Genomic DNA, 20793 nt, shown 5'->3' with positions numbered 1-20793 from the left:
CTCCAACATTTCATCTTATATGTGTGAGTTCATCTACACATTTATATACATTCTTACATGTTTAAAGTCACAGTAGTAATACCAGTTCACATTTGATTACGGTTATGATTACCGGTTTGATCAGAAGATAGAGTTTACCACATGATCATCCCAGTAGATGCAGAAAAAGCAGCTGGTGGAATTCAGCATCCATTCATAATAGAAACTCTCACCAAAATGAGTATAGAGGGAACATACCTCAACGTAATAAAAGCCATTTATGACATCTATAGGCAACATAGTACTCGGTGAAAAAAATTGAAAGTCTTCCTACTAAATTCTGAAACAAGACAAGGATGCCCACTCTTACCACTTCTATTCAGCATAGTATTGCAAGTCCTAGCCATAGCAGTCAGACAAGAAAAAGAAATAAAAGGTGTCTAAATTGGAAGGGAAGAGGTAGTAAAATTGTCATTACATGTAGATGGCACGATAACTCTATATAGAGAACCTTAAAGTATCCACACAAAGACTATTAGAACTAATAAATGAACTCAACAAGGTATCAGGATACATGATTAATACAAAGAAATCTGTTGCATTTCTTCACACTGACAATGAAATATCAGAAAGTTAAAAATCCTGTTTAAAATCATGTCAGAAGATAGAGTTTAGAGGTACTAGAAATTTAGGCATAAAATCCAGGACAGAAGAGAGCTACAGAGAAGCCCCAAATTCTGCATGCATTTAACTGTGTGTTTAGACCACATTATTTTATTTCCCTATGTGGTTTTAGAGCTAAACCTTAATTTTTTGCCTGAAAAAGACTCTTAATCTTCCACATTCTCTGCCTGGTAAAGCACTTAAAAAAGCTTAAGAGCTTAAACTTAGAAATTTGGTTATGTTAAACAGCTCTATTGAAGTTAATTTATATACAATAAAATGCACTAAGTTTAAATATATAGTATATAATTATTTTTAAATTTTGACAAATGTCTGATATACTTTTGGAGGGAATACAAATGATACAAACTTTTTGGAAAATAATTAAGCTTCTGTCAAATAAACATTTAAAATTCTGTGACCCAATAACCCACTTTAGGACTCTTGTTATCTGAAAGTAACAACAGGGATACATAAGGTATACTCAGAAGTGTTCTTTCACTGCATTAATGTTTCTTACAAATTGTTCCAGTAAAAATAACTGGGAGATTTTACATAATGGGTGATGAATACATAAAAGTTTTTTCTGTAAATAAATATTTTGGAAATCTTCATTTAAACGTTGTTGAAACTCTTACACACTTTCTTCATCTTACTAGTCAAGAGTTGTAGTTGCAGAAAACAGTCTATTTTATCTAGTGATTTATTAGAAGGTACTGACCAGCTAACAGAATCTTTGGGAAGGTCATGAAATCAGATACTTTTGTTATATAGCTTGAAAACATGCAGCCAGGAGAAATGCTCAAACTTCAGTTCACTTCAGTTGCTCAGTCATGTCCAACTCTTTGTGACCCCATGGACTGCAGCATGCCAGGCCTCCCTGTCCATCACCAACTCCCAGAGTTTACTCAAGCTCATGTGCATTGAGTCTGTGATGCCATCCAACCATCTCATCCTCTGTCGTCCCCTTCTCCTTCTGCCTTCAATCTTTCCCAGCATCAGGGTCTTTTCAAACGAGTCAATTCTTCACATCAGGTGGCCAAAGTATTGGAGTTTCAGCTTCAGCATCAGTTCTTCCAATGAATATTCAGAACTGATTTCCTTTCAGATGGACTGATTGGATCTCCTTGCAGTCCAAGGGACTCTCAAGAGTCTTCTCCAACACCACAGTTCAAAAGCATAAACTCTTTGGTGCTCAGCTTTCTTTATAGTCCAACTTGCACATCCATACATGACTACTGGAAAAATCATAGCTTTGACTAGATGGACGTTTGTTGGCAAAGTAATGTCTCTGCTTTTAATATGCTGTTTAGGTTGGTCATAACTTTTCTTCCACGGAGTAAGGGTCTCTTAATTTTATCCCTGCAATCGCCACTTGCTGTGATTTTGGAGCCCTCAAAAATAGTCTGTTGCTGTTTCCACTGTTTCCCCATCTATTTGCCATGAAGTGATGGGACCAGATGCCATGATCTTAGTTTTCTGAATGTTGAGTTTTAAGCCAACTTTTTCACTCTCCTCTTTGACTTTCATCAGGAGACTTTTTAGTTCTTCTTTGCTTTCTGCCATAAAAGTGTTGTTATCCGCATATCTGAGATTGATATTTCTCCCGGCAGTCTTGATTCCAGCTTGTACTTCATCCAGCCCAGCATTTCTCATGATGTACTCTGCATATAAGTTAAATAAGCAGGGTGACAGTATACAGCCTTGACGTACTCCTTTTCCTATTTGGAACCAGTCTGTTGTTCTGTGTCCAGTTCTAACTGTTGCTTCCTGACCTGCATACAGATTTCTCAGGGCAGACAGATTGAAAACCACAATCACAGAAAACTAACCAATCTGATTACACGGACCACAGCCTTGTCTATCTCAGTGAAACTATGAGCCATGCCGTGTAGGGCTACCCAAGACAGATGGCTCACAGTGGAGAGTTCTGACAAAATGTGGTCCACTAGAGAGAAAGGAATGGCAAACCACTTCAGTATTCTTGCCTTGAGAACCCCATGAACAGTATGAAAAGGCAAAAAGATGAAGCACTGAAAGGTGAACTCCCCAGGTCGGTAGGTGCCCAATGACTACTGGAGATCAATGGAGAAATAACTCCAGAAAGAATGAAGCTGCTGCTACTGCTAAGTCGCTTCAGTCGTATCCGACTCTGTGTGACCCCACAGACGGCAGCCCACCAGGCTCCGCCGTCCCTGGGATTCTCCAGGCAAGAACACTGGAGTGGGTTGCCAGTTCCTTCTCCAATGCATGAAAGTAAAAGTGAAAGGGAAGTCGCTCAGTCTTAGCGACCCCATGGACTGCAGCCTACCAGGCTCCTCTGTCCATGAGATGTTCCAGGCTAGAGTACTGGAGTGGGTTGCCATTGCCTTCTCCAGAAAGAATGAAGAGACGGAGCCAAAGCAAAAATAACACCCAGTTGTGGATGTGAATGGTGTTGGAAGTAAAGTCTGATACTGTAAAGAGCAATATTACATAGGAACCTGGAATATTAGGTCCATGAATCAAGGGAAATTGAAAGTGGTCAAACATGAGATGGCAAGAGTGAACACTGACACTTTAGGAATCAATGAACTAAAATGGGCTGAAATGGGTGAATTTAACTTGCTGCTGCTGCTGCTGCTAAGTCGCTTCAGTCGTGTCCGACTCTGTGTGACCCCATAAACGGCAGCCCACCAGGCTCTGCTGTCCCTGGGATTCTCCAGGCAAGAATACTGGAGTGGGATGCCATTTCCTTCTCCAGTGCATGAAAGGGAAAAGTGAAAGTGAAGTCGCTCAGTCATGTCCGACTCTTAGCGACCCCATGGACTGTAGCCCACCAGGCTCCTCCGTCCATGGGATTTTCCAGGCAAGAGTACTAGAGTGGGGTGCCATTGCCTTCTCCGAATTTAACTTAGATGACCATTATATCTACTACTGTGGGCAAGAATCCCTTAGAAGAAATGGAGTAGCCATCATAGTCAACAAAAGAGTCTGAAATGCAGTACTTGGATGCTTAAGCATACCATGTGGCTTTTATGGTATGATTCAGACCCATTCCCTCCATTGCCCACATGTTATCTTTGGAACTCGGGACTAGTCATTAGAACTTCTGTCAGAGCTACCATATAAGAATCAGGCACCTGTGCATGAAAGACCACTGCTTCAAATTGTTTACTTCTTCCATCCAGATATTGCTTATTTATGTATATTTACCAATGCCTAGGCCTTATCTTGAAGCTTAGGTGGGATGGAATCTGGGAAATGTTATGTATAGTTTTCCATCCTCTGCAGTGTCTAAATTTTGCTTGAAAAGATAGTTGAGTGAGTGTTGAATATTACCACATCGTATTAAAAGAAATGAAAATAAAATTGACAGTGAAGTAGCCTTTTTCAACTCTCAGGTTAGCAGCAATCAAAAGTTTGACAACTCTTACGTTAACAAAAATACAGAGAAACAGCTGGTTGTAAATTCTGATAGAAATGTAAATATGTGAAAGTTGTGAACAAGTTGGCATTAATTATTGAAATAACAAATGAATGTATCCATAGCTTCAATAATTCCACTCTTATAGTTTCTTACAGAGGTACATAGTTTTGGAAACGTGTCTATGAATAGAAGACTGATTAAGTAAATTACAGTATTATCTATACAAGGATAAATTCTGCAGCCACTAAAGAGAAAGAGGTGAAATGATATGGAAAGATCTCCAATATACAATAAATGAAAGAAGCAAGTTAAGAATAGAGTATATGATATTCTGTGTTTGAGAGAGAGAGAAACGGAGGCAGAAGACTGTGTGTGTATAAACTAATAGAATTTCTATTCTGAGAAATGGAAAATGAGGATTTGATGTGACATGCTAGGAGTCATGTATACCTTGGAACTGATTTTAGCACAAATATTTACTAGGTACTTAAGAAATTAATAGCTGTTTGCATTATAGAAGGAATTGTGTGATCAAGGGTTAGGACTAGAAGAGAGACTTACCTTTTACTTTGATACTTTTTAGATTTGTATTATTCACCTGCATTGCATACTAGCTAATTTGTTTTAAATTAACCATTGCTGTTGTCTGCCGAAATGTTTCTGAAAATAGGAATTGTAAGGCTGTGGTATATTTATTGTTAAAGATTTTGTATTTTCCTGAATAAATTAAGCCTTCTAGGTAAGGATTTTTTTTTCTCAATGACATTGGGCTGGTGTTTTCATTGAGTTGTGTATTATTATTTTTGGTACTATATATGTTAACTGACATAGGTAGTTGAAAATTAGAAAATATGTCAATAATTACTTCTGAAAATGAAATAAGGATGCTTTCTATTTAGAAAAAAGCTTATGTTTGTAAGTTATTTTACCATTTGGAATATTAGTTTTACATGTGAAAGATATGATCAGCAAACACACGTCTTTAGTGTTAGTTCTTAGTTAAGAATTTGGTCCCGTCGTCCCCCTGGTAAAGTGTGAGATAAAGAAGCAGTGCTGTTCACTAATAACGTGATGTCTCTTTGTGCATGTGAGTCACTCAGTCGTGTCCGACTCTTAGCGACCCCGTGGACTGTAGCCCGCCAGGCTTCTCTGTGGAATTCTCCAGGCAAAATATTGGAGTGGGTAGCCATTCGCTTCTCCAGGGGATGTTCCCAACCCAGGGATCCAACCCGGATCTCTCTCACTGCAGGCAGTTTCTTCACCATCTGAGCCACAAGGGAAACCCTCAATTCCTCTTTACTAATGTATAACTGTTAGTAGTATTTATGTAGGTATTCAAGGAAGTGGTAAATTGTAGATGTATAAGAATATCTAATTTGAAATCCTGCTAAAAATTTTGTTATTTAAGAAACTTGGCAAAATATATTAATGTCATATTGCTTTGTATACTTGCACATACTCCTCTCTAGTTTATACCCCCAATAATGTAGGTGTGCTTTGTTTAATATCATTTCAACTTAGAACTTTGATCTAGGCCATGCTTTCAACTACTTACTTATTTGAAAAATCCAATAATGTTTTATCAAAAGCACTTGAACACAGTGAAAAGATGGAACCTTAAATATCAAATGATTTTGAAATGAATTTGAGAGGATAGCCTTCTATTTGAGGCATATAGAAGAACATGCCACTTTTCTTAGCATGGTATTTTGACTCTCAGTTTTGAGTCTCTAAGTCAGTACTCTCTAAAATGAGATACATGTTAAGAATATTAGAAATTGTACTATAAATGTCTTGGTAATAGTACCTTGGTTTTAAAAGTTTGAGAACCATTGATATTTAGGCAGCTTATTGTTTTGTATACCAAAAAAAGCAGTAATTGGGACCAAGGGGTGAGGCATTTATAACTCATAAAATAAGTTTGGAATGTGAACATAAATATTTTCTTTTCTCTTTGATGGAGAATGTCAAGATATAAATGTGTAAGATATAAACATGCTTATAGTAATTCAAGGGCATTTATGAAATTGGGTTGCATCTCTTTCGTTTTAATATGTTTACTGAGCTTGATACCACGGATGAATTTCATAGCCTAGTGTTTTCTCTCAGATTTTTTGCCAGCTGAAAATACAGATATTAACACCAAAACTAGTCCTTCCCTTTCAATTAATTGTAGTTTCAGGCCATTTCACTTTCAGCTTTTTCTTCACTATCCATCCACTTTACAACAATTTTCTCTGATTGCTGTATACTCCATGGTACCAAGAGATGCCATTTTTCCCTCTGTACTTTCATATATCCAGTACGTTGTAGTATGCATTGTAGGAGAGATCAGGAAATTTTATTGACAGCAGTAATCTCATAATTTATGAATGTTTGTGTTTTTGTCCCAGATATTCAAGATTAAAGCAGTCCAGTTGGCTGAGAAACTCCTTCCTGCCTTTAACACACCTACGGGAATTCCTTGGGCAATGGTGAATCTGAAAAGGTAAATTCTATTTTTATATGGTTATTCTTGTTCTAAATATATTAGATTAACTGATTTTTTGAGCCTTCACCATACTTTTTAAGACTTAAAACTGTTTTTCTCTGCATGTACAGAAGCATATTTCTTTAAAGCATTGCCTGATTTTTAAAATACATTCTATGCTTTGAAACAGTAAAACTGTATTTCATTTCTACTGCTTGTTTCTGTAAGTCTAGATTTCTCTCCCACACCTTTATTGTTACAATATAGTTATTTCTTTAAGATTGCTTATTTTTGTCTACTTAGTGCTGGAATGGATTCAAAGTGCTTTCCCTCTCTTCCTTTTTTGGACACTACCTGTTGGTTTTTTTCTAAGTCAGAATAGAACACAACATACCTTAAAATCAGGGCTTCCTGTTGCCGAATGTCTTACTAATGATAAGGGAAGACATAACTCATGACATCAACTGTAGGGTCCTTTTTATCATACCCAAATTATTGAAGTTCAAAGTGAGGCATGCTTCTCTGACAGCTTTATTTGGGAAAATGAATCTATTTTAGTTATTTATTTTTAATGGAGAACTTGATGAGGTTTTGATTTTCATCAAGAAATCATTATTTAATACTGAACATGAAATCTAACATTACTATTCTTTGCTGTCATACACTATATATAATGTAAACTAACTCTTTGCGAGGAAAAAGCTAGCTAGAGTTCCATACCAGCCTCCACAAAAGGATATGGCCAAAGTTGTTGAGCACATACCTGTTCTCTTTTGTTCTTAGTTTCATTACAGATTTCCTGTTGTTTCCTTTAGTAGCATTGTCAGTCATATAACTTTCTTATATGATTAGAATTTTAATTAACTTATAGTTTAAGTCTGCGATGAAGAAATATGCAGGATATTATTATTATTATTATTATTATTATCACCTAGATAAAAAATAACCAAAAATCCATCATTGCAAAACTTCAAATTTAGATCGAGACAAAAAAAGTAGAAGAGTTTTCAAGGACCGTGTCTTGAACATAAGCTTAATTTTCATACTGCATCTTTGTATATATTCATACAAAATATGTATTTTACTTGAGTTTATAGAGCACAGGTGTATTTACCTATTTTTAAAGGTTTTTGCTTTTGTGTTTTGATTGAATTATACATATCTTTCACATAGACTTTATTCCAGTCTTGATGTCTGAAATCCAACCTATGTTAATAATCTAGCATTATTTATCTCTTGCAATATGATTAGCACACAGAAGCACATACATACATACTGGTGGAGCTTTTAAAATTTTATATGGTTTGTTTGGATACTTGTTTTTCTTTCTTATTCTTACTTTCTTTCTACTTCTTATTTTTCTCACTCAACAAAATCTCACAGAAATACTCTTTCAGGTTATGCTACAGAGCTTTAAACAAACTTTGTGATAACTACAGAGTAGAACATAGGATATACTGTAAATACATAGGTTATACCATGATTTATTTAATTATTCCATATCAGTGGTATTTGTTTATTTCCATTATTTTGCTACCATAAACATTACAGTAGCATCCTGTTATATATGTCCTTCCCTTGTAGCTCACTTGATAAAGAATCTGCCTGCAATTCAGGAGACCTGGGTTTGATCCCTGGGTCAGGAAGATCCCCTGGAGAAGGAAATGGCAACCCACTCCGGTATTCTTGCCTGGAGAATCCCATGGACAGAGGAGCCTAGCAGGCTACAGTCCATGGGCTCACAAGAGTCGGACACGACTTAGTGACTAAACCACCACCATATATATATGTCCTTGTAGAGTGAGGAAGTTTTTCTGAAAATGATTCTTAAGAATATGATTGCTATATCAAAGGGCATATGTCTTTTTTTTTTTGTAGGATAGATTTCCCAAGTGTGGAATTGCTAGATCAAAGGCTATATGTATTTTTGAGTTTAGTAGTTACTCCCCACATATTTTCCAAAAGGCAGTAATTCATCATATTTCCACCAACAGTATGTGAGAGTACCAAAATGTCTATAAGTGTATGTTCTATTTAATTTTCGAGAGAATGATGGCTATGAAATATTACTATTATTATTTTCATTCGTATTTTCTGCTTAGTGAATTCAAGCACCCTTTCATAAATTTATTGGACATCTAGATTGTTTTTTGTGAATTGTCTATTCCTAAATGTTGATTGAATTGTGTTTTTCTAGTTAGCTTATAAAAGAGCCTTACAGATTATAAAATTACTTTTTTCCCCTGTTCTACTACTTGTTTGTTGTTTTTTGTTTGTTTTTTTTACATTTGAATAGAAAATTTATTATTTTCATTCTCCAAGTGTTTTCTTTTTCTATCAGGGGAAAAAAAAGAAATCTTAAGGACAGTTGTCACTTGCTGCCAAATTGAGGGTAGTCTTTCTCTAGTGGTTTAGTCACTAAGTCGCCTCTGACTCTTGTAATCCCATGGATTGTAGCCTGCCAGGCTCCTCTATCCATGGGATTCTCCAGGCAAGAATACGGGAGTGGGTTGCCATTTCCTTCTCCTTGTTTGTTGTTTTTATAATAATTTTTCATCCTTAAGTTTTGATTTTTTTATATATTCAAATATGTCTTTTATAACTTTGGGGTTTTCAATCTTGGTTGAAAAGATTGTCTTCACCTGTATTTTATAGTCTCCTGGATTTCCATAAAATGTTTTTATAATATTGTTTTTTTTTTAATTATCAGTATGATGTCGGCTGTAGCTTTTTTTTATCAGTTGCCTTTATCAGATTGAGGAAATTTTTTCTCTAGATAAACTGTTAAAATAACTTAGAATAAAATTATTCAAAAACTCATTAGATACTATTCTTACTAGGCTCTTTGTGAGGTGTTTTCACAATCTTAAATGTCTTTAATTTTCCTAACAGTCATGTGAACTAGTTATCATAAATTCTTATATTATGGATGAGGAAGCTGAGTCTCAGAGAAGGAAAATATCTTGCTCAAGGTCCTTCAGTTCATTAATGGCAGGACTAGGAGCCTATCTGCTACATCAGTATTAAGGTTATATCCTTATCTTCTACATGTACTTCAACTTCTCTACCAAATCACGTATTACTCTTTTCTGCATACATTTTAGTGGTAATTTTAAGATTCTTGTCTCTAAAAAAGCTCATATTTATTCTGTATTTGTCATTTGACTCACTTAATTTAATATTAACAGAGTTTAAGTTAAAATCAACTAGTGCTAAAAGAGCTGAAACCAAAAATGTCCATCTTTCTATGAGAGACAGATTTATATTTTTCACTTCCTCCTAAAAGTAGAAAAGACCCTAGAGAATGGTTTAGAGTTCTAGTGGGAATAACCATGACTTTCTTGAATAATGAATCTAGACTTCCAGTTCCAGCCCTGAGATAACTTATATCAGGTTAACTCTCCCATCAAAAGTAATCATAAAAGCCCAACAAAATGGTTTGAAGGGATTGGAGAGGAACACCTAAGGGAGAACCCCAAAGGGCGTGATCCTACTTGAAGCTCATGTCGGTAGAAAGCTGGCTTTTTCCCTAAGGGTATATTCTAAATTGAGTGTGATTGAGGCCAACCCTAAAACAGTGATCATGTAGAGCAAAGAAAACTGTGGTCAGGTCTTGGAACTGCCAAAAGGGCTGAGATACAAGGGATGAGTATCTCAAGTCAGGAAGGAATTGCAGAGGAAAAGCCCCAAAATTTATTTACAGGTTTTCCTCCTATTGTTGGCTGATTCTGTGCCTGCACATGCACGGGACAAAGAAATAAAGAAACTAGAAAACAGCATTTGAAGGCTGAAGGGCAAAGGAGAAAATTTAACAGCTACTTAGTATTGGGAAGACAGAGGTTAATGTCTAAGCCTACCAAGGTGGAGGGCCCTGTGAGGTTGTATGTAAAAATGTGAAAAAATTTATTTAGAACTTAGTGTTTTGATAGTGCTTAAATGCACTATGAATGAAACTTTCATTTGGGACTTTGAGATAGAAAGCTTTTACATGGAAATAAGATTTTGTATTTATACTTGACTGCACTATAATCCATTCACCTTGCTGACACCCAGGTAATCTTTCTAAATGGTATGCTTTATCCTTTAAATATTATGTTACATTCATTAAAATTCTATATGATGTTCCTTCATACTTAAATTTTAAATTTCACCATAGCCAACAGAATTTCTACACAGTCTGGATTATACCCAGCTCTCTAACCTCATCCTATATCATCATTTCCCCTTCCTGAGCTCCAGCCAAACTTCACTGTTACTGTTCAGCCAACTCTTCATGACCTCATGGAGTGTAGCACACCAGGCTCCTCTGTCCTCCATTATCTTCTGGAATTTGCCTAAATTCATGTCCATTGAGTTGGTGATGCTATCTAACTATTTCAACCTCTGCCACCCATTTCTCCTTTTGCCTTAAGTATTTCCCAGAATCGGGGTCTTTCCCAATGAGTTGGCTCTTTGCATTAGATGGCCAAAGTATTGGAGCTTCAGTTTCAGCAACAGACCTTGCATTGAATATTTAGGGTTGATTTCCTTCAGGAAATCAATCTAGCCACACTAACCAACTTTTTTCCTCAGGGTCATTCCAATTGCTATTTCCTCTACTGAGAATTCTCTTCTTCCAGATCTATTCATCACTGGCTCCTTCTCATCTTTCAGTTCTCAGTTTAAATTGTGTCATTTTAGAAACTCTTTGAACATTATACATAAAGTCTTTGAACTCATCCTCTGTCACTAGTACTCAGTATTCTATTCTATTCAACTCAGTATTCTATGTTTAATTTTCTTCATAACAATCATCATTATGGGAACAGGAATGTTATATGTTAGAGAAGAGAGGTCACTTAGTCATGTCCAACTCTTTGTGACCCCATGGGCTGTAGCCTACCAGGCACCTACGTCCATGGGATTTTCCAGGCAAGAATACTGGAGTAGGTTGCCATTTCCTTCTCCAGGGGATCTTCCTGACCCAGGGATCGAACCCAAGTCTCCTGTGTTGCAGACAGACACTTTACCCTCTGAGTTCACTGTTATATCTCCCAGATAAGAGTAGGTACTTGATATTTGTGATATGAATGACTATCCTACATAGTTACTGTATCCATATTTATTCTTTGATTCTCATGTCTGGCTTCAAAAAAATCTGTTAGTGGTATTTGCCTTTCATAATTTCAAAACAGTACAAAAATAGCACCAAAAAATTAAAGAACTTTAAGCAAGGTAGTGGTATATATGATACCTATTTTAATGTTTTCTCAACATGGATAAATACAACATAGCGTATTGAATTGCCAGTATACAAGTAGATATAAAGAAGAAAATTTAACAACTATATGGTACTGGCAACTACATGGTACTGAGGAGACAGAGTTAGTATTTGAAGCTGCCATGGTGAAGGGCCCTTGGTAAACACCCCAGGCTTTTAGCTGAGATCCCATAGGGCCACTTCCTGGAAGTACAGGTAAAACTAGAATAGTTTTAACCCTTAACAAAGCTTAGAGCCAAGGTTATCTGCCTGTACTCAACCTATGTTTCAGAGGAAGCTTAACCTTCTGGGAAAGAGGATGACATCCAAAGAGTCTGTACTTTTCATTTATATTTTTGGCTTCCAGTAAAAAATTTATAAGGCAGACTGGAAAAAAAAAAAGAAGATATCCTAGAAATACATCTGCACAAATGAAGTGCACACAAGATTATTCACTATAAAAGTTTTCATAATAGCAAAATACTAGAAATGTGCCAGAGGACCACTAATAGAGTATTGATTAAAATATATCTATTAGTGTATGAAAACTACTACATTATACAAACAGCAGTGGAGGCAAGACAGTTCTTTGTCATAATACTGTCCTGTGACATCTTTGGTCCCAGCACAATAAATGTGAGTTGTACTTTCAAGGTTTGAAACAACTTAGAATGCTCTCACACATTTGTGTGTGGGTGAGACATTTCAATTGAAAATCATTAATGTCATGGAATTCTATGCATTTGTAAGTAGAAAATATAAGAAAGTTGTTTATAAACTTTGAAAAGCCTACTGAGGTACATCTTAATAGTTGAAATCTAACATACAGAGCAGTAAGTATACTTTGCTATATTTTAAGAAAGGAGGGAAAAGAAGAATATGTATTTGGATTATTTATTTATGCATAGAAATTTCTATGCTAACACATAAGAAGCTAATGAATGATTATATTTGGGGCCTGTAAGGGGAAGAGAGATGAGAGTGGGGTGAAATACTTAACATATACTTTTTACATTGTTTTGATTTTTTAGGACATGTGAATATTCTATTCAAAAGAATTTTAAAATAGTAAGATTTTAGGTACAATAATCTATTGTGTTTGCGGTAATAATTTCTGAGAGAGGTATTTAAAAGTTATATACTCATTAAAAAATGTTTTGGTCTTTTCCCACTTCTGTCTCCTTTTACCTTTGCTTTTATCCAGTGGAGTAGGGCGAAACTGGGGCTGGGCATCTGCAGGTAGCAGCATCCTTGCTGAATTTGGCACACTACATATGGAGTTTGTCCACCTCAGCTACTTGACAGGAAACCCAATTTACTACAAAAAGGTTAGTTTTCTTGCTTTCTTTTCTTTGTTATAAGAGAATCCTTTAGGTTTTACCCCAAAGATTTGATTAATGCTTAGAAAATATTTGTCTTTTTAAAAATTATGTAAAGAAATGTATCTTCTATTTAGAACAGATTTGATATATTTTCTGTTATCTGAGAAGATACAATCACTAGTAGGTTTTCAAGAAATTACATTACAGTCTCTATTTAGCATTGTGCTGAAGTTCCTAGTCAGTATGGTAAAATAAGACAAAGTGAACAAAAAGGTAAAGATTGAAAAGGAAGAAAGAAAACAGTAATTACTCACAGATTCAATGATTACCTAAAATATTAAGATAATCAGAGGAACCTTGCGGGCTACAGTCCATGAGGTTGCAAGAGTCGGACATGACTGAGCAACTAAGACTTTCACATTTAAATTGTTAAACAAGAGCTTAATTTATATCTTGAATAAAAGATCAACATGATGTGCTGTGCTCAGTCGCTTCAGTCGTGCCCAACTCTTTGCGACCCCATGGATTGTAGCCTGCCAGGTTCCTGTGTCCATGGGATTCTCCAGGCAAGAATACTAGAGTGGGTTGCCATTTCCTCCTCCAGGGGATCTTCGCAACCCAGGGATTAAACCTGTGTCTCCTATATCTCCCCCTGCTATCTCAGTTGGTAAAGAATCCACCTGCAATGCAGGAGACCCTGGTTCGATTCCTGGGTTGGGAAGATCCCCTGGAGAAGGGATAGGCTACCCACTCCAGTATTCTTGGGCTCCCTTGTGACTCAGCTGGTAAAGAATCCACCTGCAATGCGGGAAACCTGGGTTGATCCCTGGGTTGGGTTGGGAAGATTCCCCTGGAGAAGGGAAAGGCTACCCACCCCAGTATTCTGGTCTGGAGAATTCCATGGACTGTATAGTCCGTGAAGTCGCAAAGAGTCAGACATGACTGAGCAACTTTCACTTCACTTTCTTATATCACTTTCATTGGAAGGTGGTTTCTTTATCACTAGCGCCACCTGGGAAGCCAAAAGATTAATATACATATTAAAAATCAGTAGTATTCCTCTATACCAGCTGCAACAGACAAAAATGTGTCACACTTATAAAAACATATCTTATGTAGTAGGAACAAAAGTATAAGTTTTCCACAAGTAAATCTAACAACAGATAAGCAAAGTTCAAAACTGCTAAATGACATTGAGTTGGCCCTAAGTAAATGGAGAGATGTATTATATTCATGTATAGGAAAACATACAAATTTCACTTACCTCCAAATTTATCTATAGCGTCAATTCAATGCCAGTCTGTTACCTGGTGCTTTTTTTTTTTTTTTAATGGAACTTGACTAGACATTTCTAGAATTTAAATAAGAGAGAAACATTCAAACTACTTCTAAAGAAAAACATTGTGGATGGATTTGTATTACTCAGTTATCAACACTGCCAATATTAGTGTTGGTGCATAGAGACAAGTAAAACCGATAAACAGAATAAATAGCCCTTAAACAGCCCCACATATATGTGGAAGTGTGACAATGGTACCTTTGTAGATTGTAACAATTCTAGGAGCATTAAAGACTTAAATTTAAAATACAAAATCTAGTAAAGCTGAAAATACATATACTCTATGGCCCAATAATTCCAGTCTTTGGTATGTACATTTACATCATACATATAAAACCATTGTATTAGCAGTTTATATGATAAGATTCAATACAGCAGTGAAAATAAATTAATTATGGCTACATTCATCGATCAAAAGAGTATATATAATACAGTTCTTAAAAAGTTCAAAAGAAGCAGAGCTGAACAGAATATTGTTTAGGGATTCAAAAGTGATTTTAATAGAATCAAGATAGTAACAAACGTAAAATTCAAGACTGACCACATCTCAGAAAAAGTCAGTAATATGTGAATGTGTAATGGTAAACAGCAAAGGTTATGTCATGTTGTATTTTTTAATTGAGTATGACTAGAATCTCTCTATATATTCCTTTCTGTGTATGAAATATTTTATTAGTTAGAAGAATTTTCAGGTAAAGATAGCAAAAGGGAGCCAAATCACAGAATTTTCCCTTTCTTGATTAAATTAGCAATAACAAGAAAAATAATAAAGACCAGCAAAAATTAATCAGTAACAATGAAAGAAGGAAAGGCTGAAACCTTATGTCATAAACATGTGATAGCCATAAAAAATAGAAGATTTCTGCTGTGATATCTTAAGTCTATCTCTTGCCCTATCCTGAATCCTTACTGGACAGAGAAAGAAAGTCAATAAATTCCTGATATTCCCTATTAATCTTACAAGGGAGACCAGTGCTACAGTATACAACTGCCCACAGCTCCAAATGTGTATGAGCTAGTACACTAGTATTCCAAATCTTAGTGTATCTTGGAGGGGAGATAAACTCCCCCCCTCCTCCAGCCCCCACCCCCCACCACATACACACAATAGGAAGGAATTTGAGGACAGTTCAGCTCCATTGTATCAATCTGAAGTTCAGGTCAGAGTTGACCCAGTTAAACATGAACAAGATGAAAGAGAAAGCATGGCAATTATGCAGACATACTGCAGGAAACAAAAGCAGAGTGCTAAATAGCATGTAAGAGACTGACAAATAACCCAGTTTGAAATTTTATACGTCTATGAGCAGTTCATACTATAATTGAGATTAAATTCAGTAAAATTAAAACTCAAAACCAAAAATAAAATAATACAGTAAGATAGTAGAGCTAAAAAAGCAAATTGAGACCTTACATATTTCTGTAAAATAAATGAAAAATAACAAGTAACCTGTACATAGTTGAAAACTGAATTATTGGCATGAAATAAAGGCAAGAGATAATCATTGTCAAAATAAGGAAAAACATAAAGAGACTAAAAAGATGATAAATTTGTAAAACAGAGATAATCTAGCATATGATATTTCTTAAGTGAAGAAATCTTAACCTAACGCATAGAAATCACCTAAAAACAACAAAAGGAGAAATGGAACTATTAACTTGTTTTTAACAAAATTGAGATACTTGATATTTCATGTAACAAAATAGGAAGAAAGGTTGGCATAAGCAATCAAGGTCAAAGCGCGGTTTGGGTAACTGAGGAGAGGATATTGGTGGCTGTAGATTTCAAAAATAAAAGCTCATAGAGTAGTTCTTTAAAGTAAGTGATACATCTTGAGGTACAAAACCAAATCCTCATTAGCAGCAGTGGGAACAGATTACAGACTGATAATAGACTCTTCTTTGGACCCCACTAAGTATGACGTGTTGAGAAGCTAGAAAAACAATTCAGTTAAGGATCTCACTGACAAGCTATATTTGTACTTGTACACTTTAGTGACAGAAGAGTAATGAATAACAGTGATTCTTTAGTGCTGCATTGCTGGTTTCAGTTGCCTGATGAGAAACAAAGGCTTAAGAAACCATATTCACATCTGGAGTTTACTTACCCTTTTACGTCAAAACCCTTGTGAATTGCTGGTTCAAGAAAAATAGTAATAAGTCATCAAAAAAAACCACATATAGAATTTATACAAAAATATTACCAGAAAAAAAGGGAAGGAATGTGAAAAATAAATGATGGCCTAAAGATATTTATCAGAAAATAGCAATTGAAGACCTGACCAAGCATCACCATGAGAGAGAAGATAATGAAGCTCTCATTTATGTGAAACCAGAATATAAACAGAGATACAGGTGCTCAGAGATAATAAGATGCCATATCAGTAATAGAGTGTAAGAAAAAATTAAATTATAGTCAAAATGAAGGACAAAATGGAAGCAATACAAAGAAAGCATTCAAAATATTGTACATAGATTTGGTCTCAAACATGGAAGAACACAAGTAATAAGCATCCCTGAGCCAATTTCTAAAACTCCATGATGACAGAATCCAGCTGAATAAAAGAAGATTGGAAACTGTGAGTTAAAAGAGTTAGTGCTATGCTCAAGTCCAGAAAATAGTGAAGCGTATGTATAAGGTCCTGTGAATGAAAAAATGTTTCCTCAAGTCATTTATGCCAACTAGGTTATCGTTCAGATGTGATGATGACATTCTGAAATAAGAATACAAGAAAGAACACGTTTGTGCTAATGGTAATCTAAATAAACTTTTCTTACAGGCGATTTGGTGGGAGGGGGGTTCTGGAAGGGGAAAACATGTACACCCATGGTGGATTCATGTCAATGTATGGCAAAACAAATACAATATTGTAAAGTTAAAAAATAGAAAATAAACTAATTAAAAAAAATTTTTTTAAGCACTTAAAAAAATCCATCATCCAATCTAGAGATGAATCAAAATGAAGTCCCTGGAAAACTCTCCAGCTTCTTAATATTTCATGATTTTACCCCCTTAACTTCAGGAATATCTTTTAGGAATTGGAAGTTTAGAAATTCTAGGAATTTAGTGATGTCTATTATGGGATCAATATTTAAAGTTCAGCAATTTAGTTTTGCTTTTTCATTTATTAACTTCAGAGTGGTTTCATACTTTTTGTTACGAATATTCTATTATGATTATATTTTTATTGTTTCTGTTCTTAACATTTAGTAATGTACATATTGACTATGTCTAGAACAATGTTTACCAGCGATGTTTTTGATGACTGTTTCTGGAGAGTAGAATGTTGATATTTAAATTGGTTTCTATGCCCTTTTCTTTGTGCTTTATTGTTGCTTATTTATTATTTTTAATGCTCATATTCTATCTTATAAAAATAATGAGTCATTTAAAAAAGAGAAGTCTTTTCTTATCGTCTGTCTCACACACACACAGTGGTGGGTAGGAGTGTAGGTTCTGAGTGAGGGAAAAAAAAACAAAGCCCAGATTAATATAAAACTTTGGTGATTTTTTTTTCATGATTACATTCTTTATTTTGCTTAGGTCATGCACATTCGGAAACTACTTCAGAAAATGGAGCGTCCAAATGGTCTTTATCCAAATTATTTGAACCCAAGGACAGGTCGCTGGGGTCAATGTAAGTATTTCTATTACAGCTGATGATCTGTTGAAAGATAGTCTGAAAACTTGTGCTTGATGTAGTGATAAGTACACTACATGTAGTATTAGAAACCCCAGATTGTGTATAACCCTATGATCTGCTAGTCCTGTAACCTTTGGCAAGTTTCTCATCTCTTGTAGTTTCAGTTTTTATACATTTAAAATGGAAGTATTAATAACCCATCTCACAAGAGTATTTTATTTCATGTATGTGTAAGTACTTTGCTAAAATATAGTATGGCATTTGCAAAGGGTTATACTTTTAAGCCCTTATTTGTAAACTATATCTTGGTATAAATAAGAGCGTTGCTTGAGATAACTATTTAGTTAAGTAATATGAAGAAGAGTTGAGGGTGTTAAATGACTGGAAAATAGTGTGATTGCTCTTGGACAAGCCACGTCTGATCATTCATTTTAAAAGGTAACAGTGACAGACTTTATTTTCTTGGGCTCCAAAATCACTGCAGATGGTGATTGCAGCCATGAAATTAAAAGACACTTGCTCCTTGGAAGAAAAGCAAGCGTCTATGACAAACCTAGACAGCATATTACAAAGCAGACACATTTCTTTGCCAACAAAATTCCATGTATTCAAAGCTATGGTTTTTCTGGTAGTCCTGTATGGATATGAGACATGGACCGTAAAGAAGGCTGAGTGCCAAAGAATTGATGCTTTTGAACTGTGGTGTTAGAGAAGACTCTTGAGAGTCCCTTAGGCTGCAAGGAGATCAAACCAGTCCATCCTAAAGGAAATCAGTCCTGAATATTCATTGGAAGGACTGATGCTGAAGATAAAGCTCCAGTACTTTGGCCACCTAATGCAATGAGCCAACTCATTAGAAAAGACCCTGATGCTGGAAAGATTGAAGGCAGGAGGAGAAGGGGGTGACAGAGGATAAGATGGTTGGAATCACCAACTCAATGGACATGAGTTTGAGCAAGTTCTGGGAGACGGTGAAGGACAGGGAAGCCTGGTGTGCTGCAGTCCATGGGGTCACAAAGAGTCGGACATGACTAAGTGAACAACAGCATCAGTGTCTGTTATTTACCAGGCCCTTGGATGAGACTGGAGATTGGGAAAGAATATATAGGAGTTTGAATTCAGGCAGCTCTCAGGCTAGCAGGCAGGGTTTATATAATGAAATAAATATTGTAGTAGAGGAAATGTACCAGTTGTTAGGTGAGACTGTGGTAGAAGTGATTTCCTGTGTCAAGAGACTGTTTTGTTTGGGAAGGGGGTGATGATATCGCATTAGAGTTTTAGAACTGATCTTTGAAGGAACTGATTTTTTAATAGCATTAAATAAAGTTTTCATGAAAAACATGAGACTAATCTCTTGTAGTTAGTTTATGAAAGAGCAAAACACAAATGGACAGTATACAGATGTTCATATTTAATCCTAAGAGTGGTGCTAACGAAGGTAAGTGACACGTGGAGACAGTGTGCTCCTTCTGTGCTACTTTAGTAGAATGTACAGAAGAGTACTATGTTTAATACCATATTTGTAGCATCTCTGTAGATTGGTCATCAGAGACCTTTGTTGCTGTCTTTCCACTTTACTGTGTCCCTAATCAAATCAGTGAAGCTTTTAAACAGAAGATGCTGTTCTTTTTCTGTTAAATTGATAAACAGAATGGACACATCCCAGTATATCCAGTGCTTCAGAAAATATGAAAATTTGTATGACCTTTGACGCAGTGACTCATTTCTAGGCATTTATTCCAAAAAATTTTCAGACCTGTGTGTGTGTGTGTTTGTGTTTACACAGACACACACATATATATATATAAAATAGGGATAATTTGGAAACATTCTAAAGCACTCCTGTTCAATGGAACTTTCTGTGATGAAGAAAATGTTCTATTTAATTAGCTATTTGTGACTAGAGCCTACCACATTGGACAGTGCAGTTTTTAAACTTCTTGTGGAAGAGATTTGGTTAAGTTTATAGTCCCTCCAGGGGTGATATACTATATAGACATTAAAAGTTATGTTATTAGAATACTTGACATAGATAAATATGAAGTATTTAGAAAGATATTTAGGAGAAGGAAATGGCAACCCACTCCAGTGTTCTTGCCTGGAGAATCCTGTGGACAGGGGAGCCTGGTGGGCTGCCGTCTGTGGGGTCGCACGGAGTCGGACACGACTGAAGCGACTTAGCAGCAGCAGCAGCATTTGAGAATTGCCAGCCTTTCAAATGACCAACAGTATCTCACTGATGGCATCTTAATTAAAATTATAACTCTTTCTCTTTGTCAAATGGTATTGTGAAAACTGGATAGCCACATGAAAAAGAATGAAGTTGGGCCGTTACCTTATACTAGATTCAAAAATTAAGTCAAAATGCATCAAAGACCCTAAATTTAAGAACCAAAACTATAAAACTCTTAGAAAGACAAATCTTCATGACCTTGGATTTGGCAGTGACTTCTTCAAAAGTACAAGCAATGATAGAAAAAATAAATTGGATTTCATTAAAGTTAGAAACATTTGTGCATCAAAGGATATTGTTATGAGATTGAAAGACAACCCACACAATGAGAGTTTATTTGCAAATAAATAATAACTTGCAAACCATATATCTGATAAGCGTTTAATATCCAGAATGTATAAAGAACTTTTCAAACTCATGTTCAAACTCAACAGCAAAAAAGACAAACGCTCAATTAAAAAGTGGATAAAGAACTTGAATAGTTTTCTCCAAAGA

The 20793-nt window shown here is 35.6% G+C and overlaps 1 protein-coding gene across 2 annotated transcripts in view; it reads left to right on the top strand.

Moving 5' to 3' along the window:
* Positions 1-20793, top strand: part of MAN1A2 (mannosidase alpha class 1A member 2) — a 144943-nt gene that overhangs the window by 75016 nt on the left and 49134 nt on the right. For both annotated transcript variants that reach the window (XM_081492966.1, XM_081492967.1), the window contains exons 6-8: positions 6445-6539; positions 12965-13088; positions 17966-18059. In XM_081492966.1, coding sequence (XP_081349092.1) covers positions 6445-6539; positions 12965-13088; positions 17966-18059 — 313 coding nt within the window. The remainder of the gene's footprint in view (positions 1-6444; positions 6540-12964; positions 13089-17965; positions 18060-20793) is intronic.

The sequence above is a fragment of the Giraffa tippelskirchi genome, chromosome 5 (assembly GCF_054371585.1).
Source record: "Giraffa tippelskirchi isolate mGirTip1 chromosome 5, T2T-mGirTip1v1.2.pri, whole genome shotgun sequence".
Lineage (NCBI taxonomy): Eukaryota > Metazoa > Chordata > Mammalia > Artiodactyla > Giraffidae > Giraffa > Giraffa tippelskirchi.
This window is presented reverse-complemented; position numbering and strand designations above follow the sequence as displayed.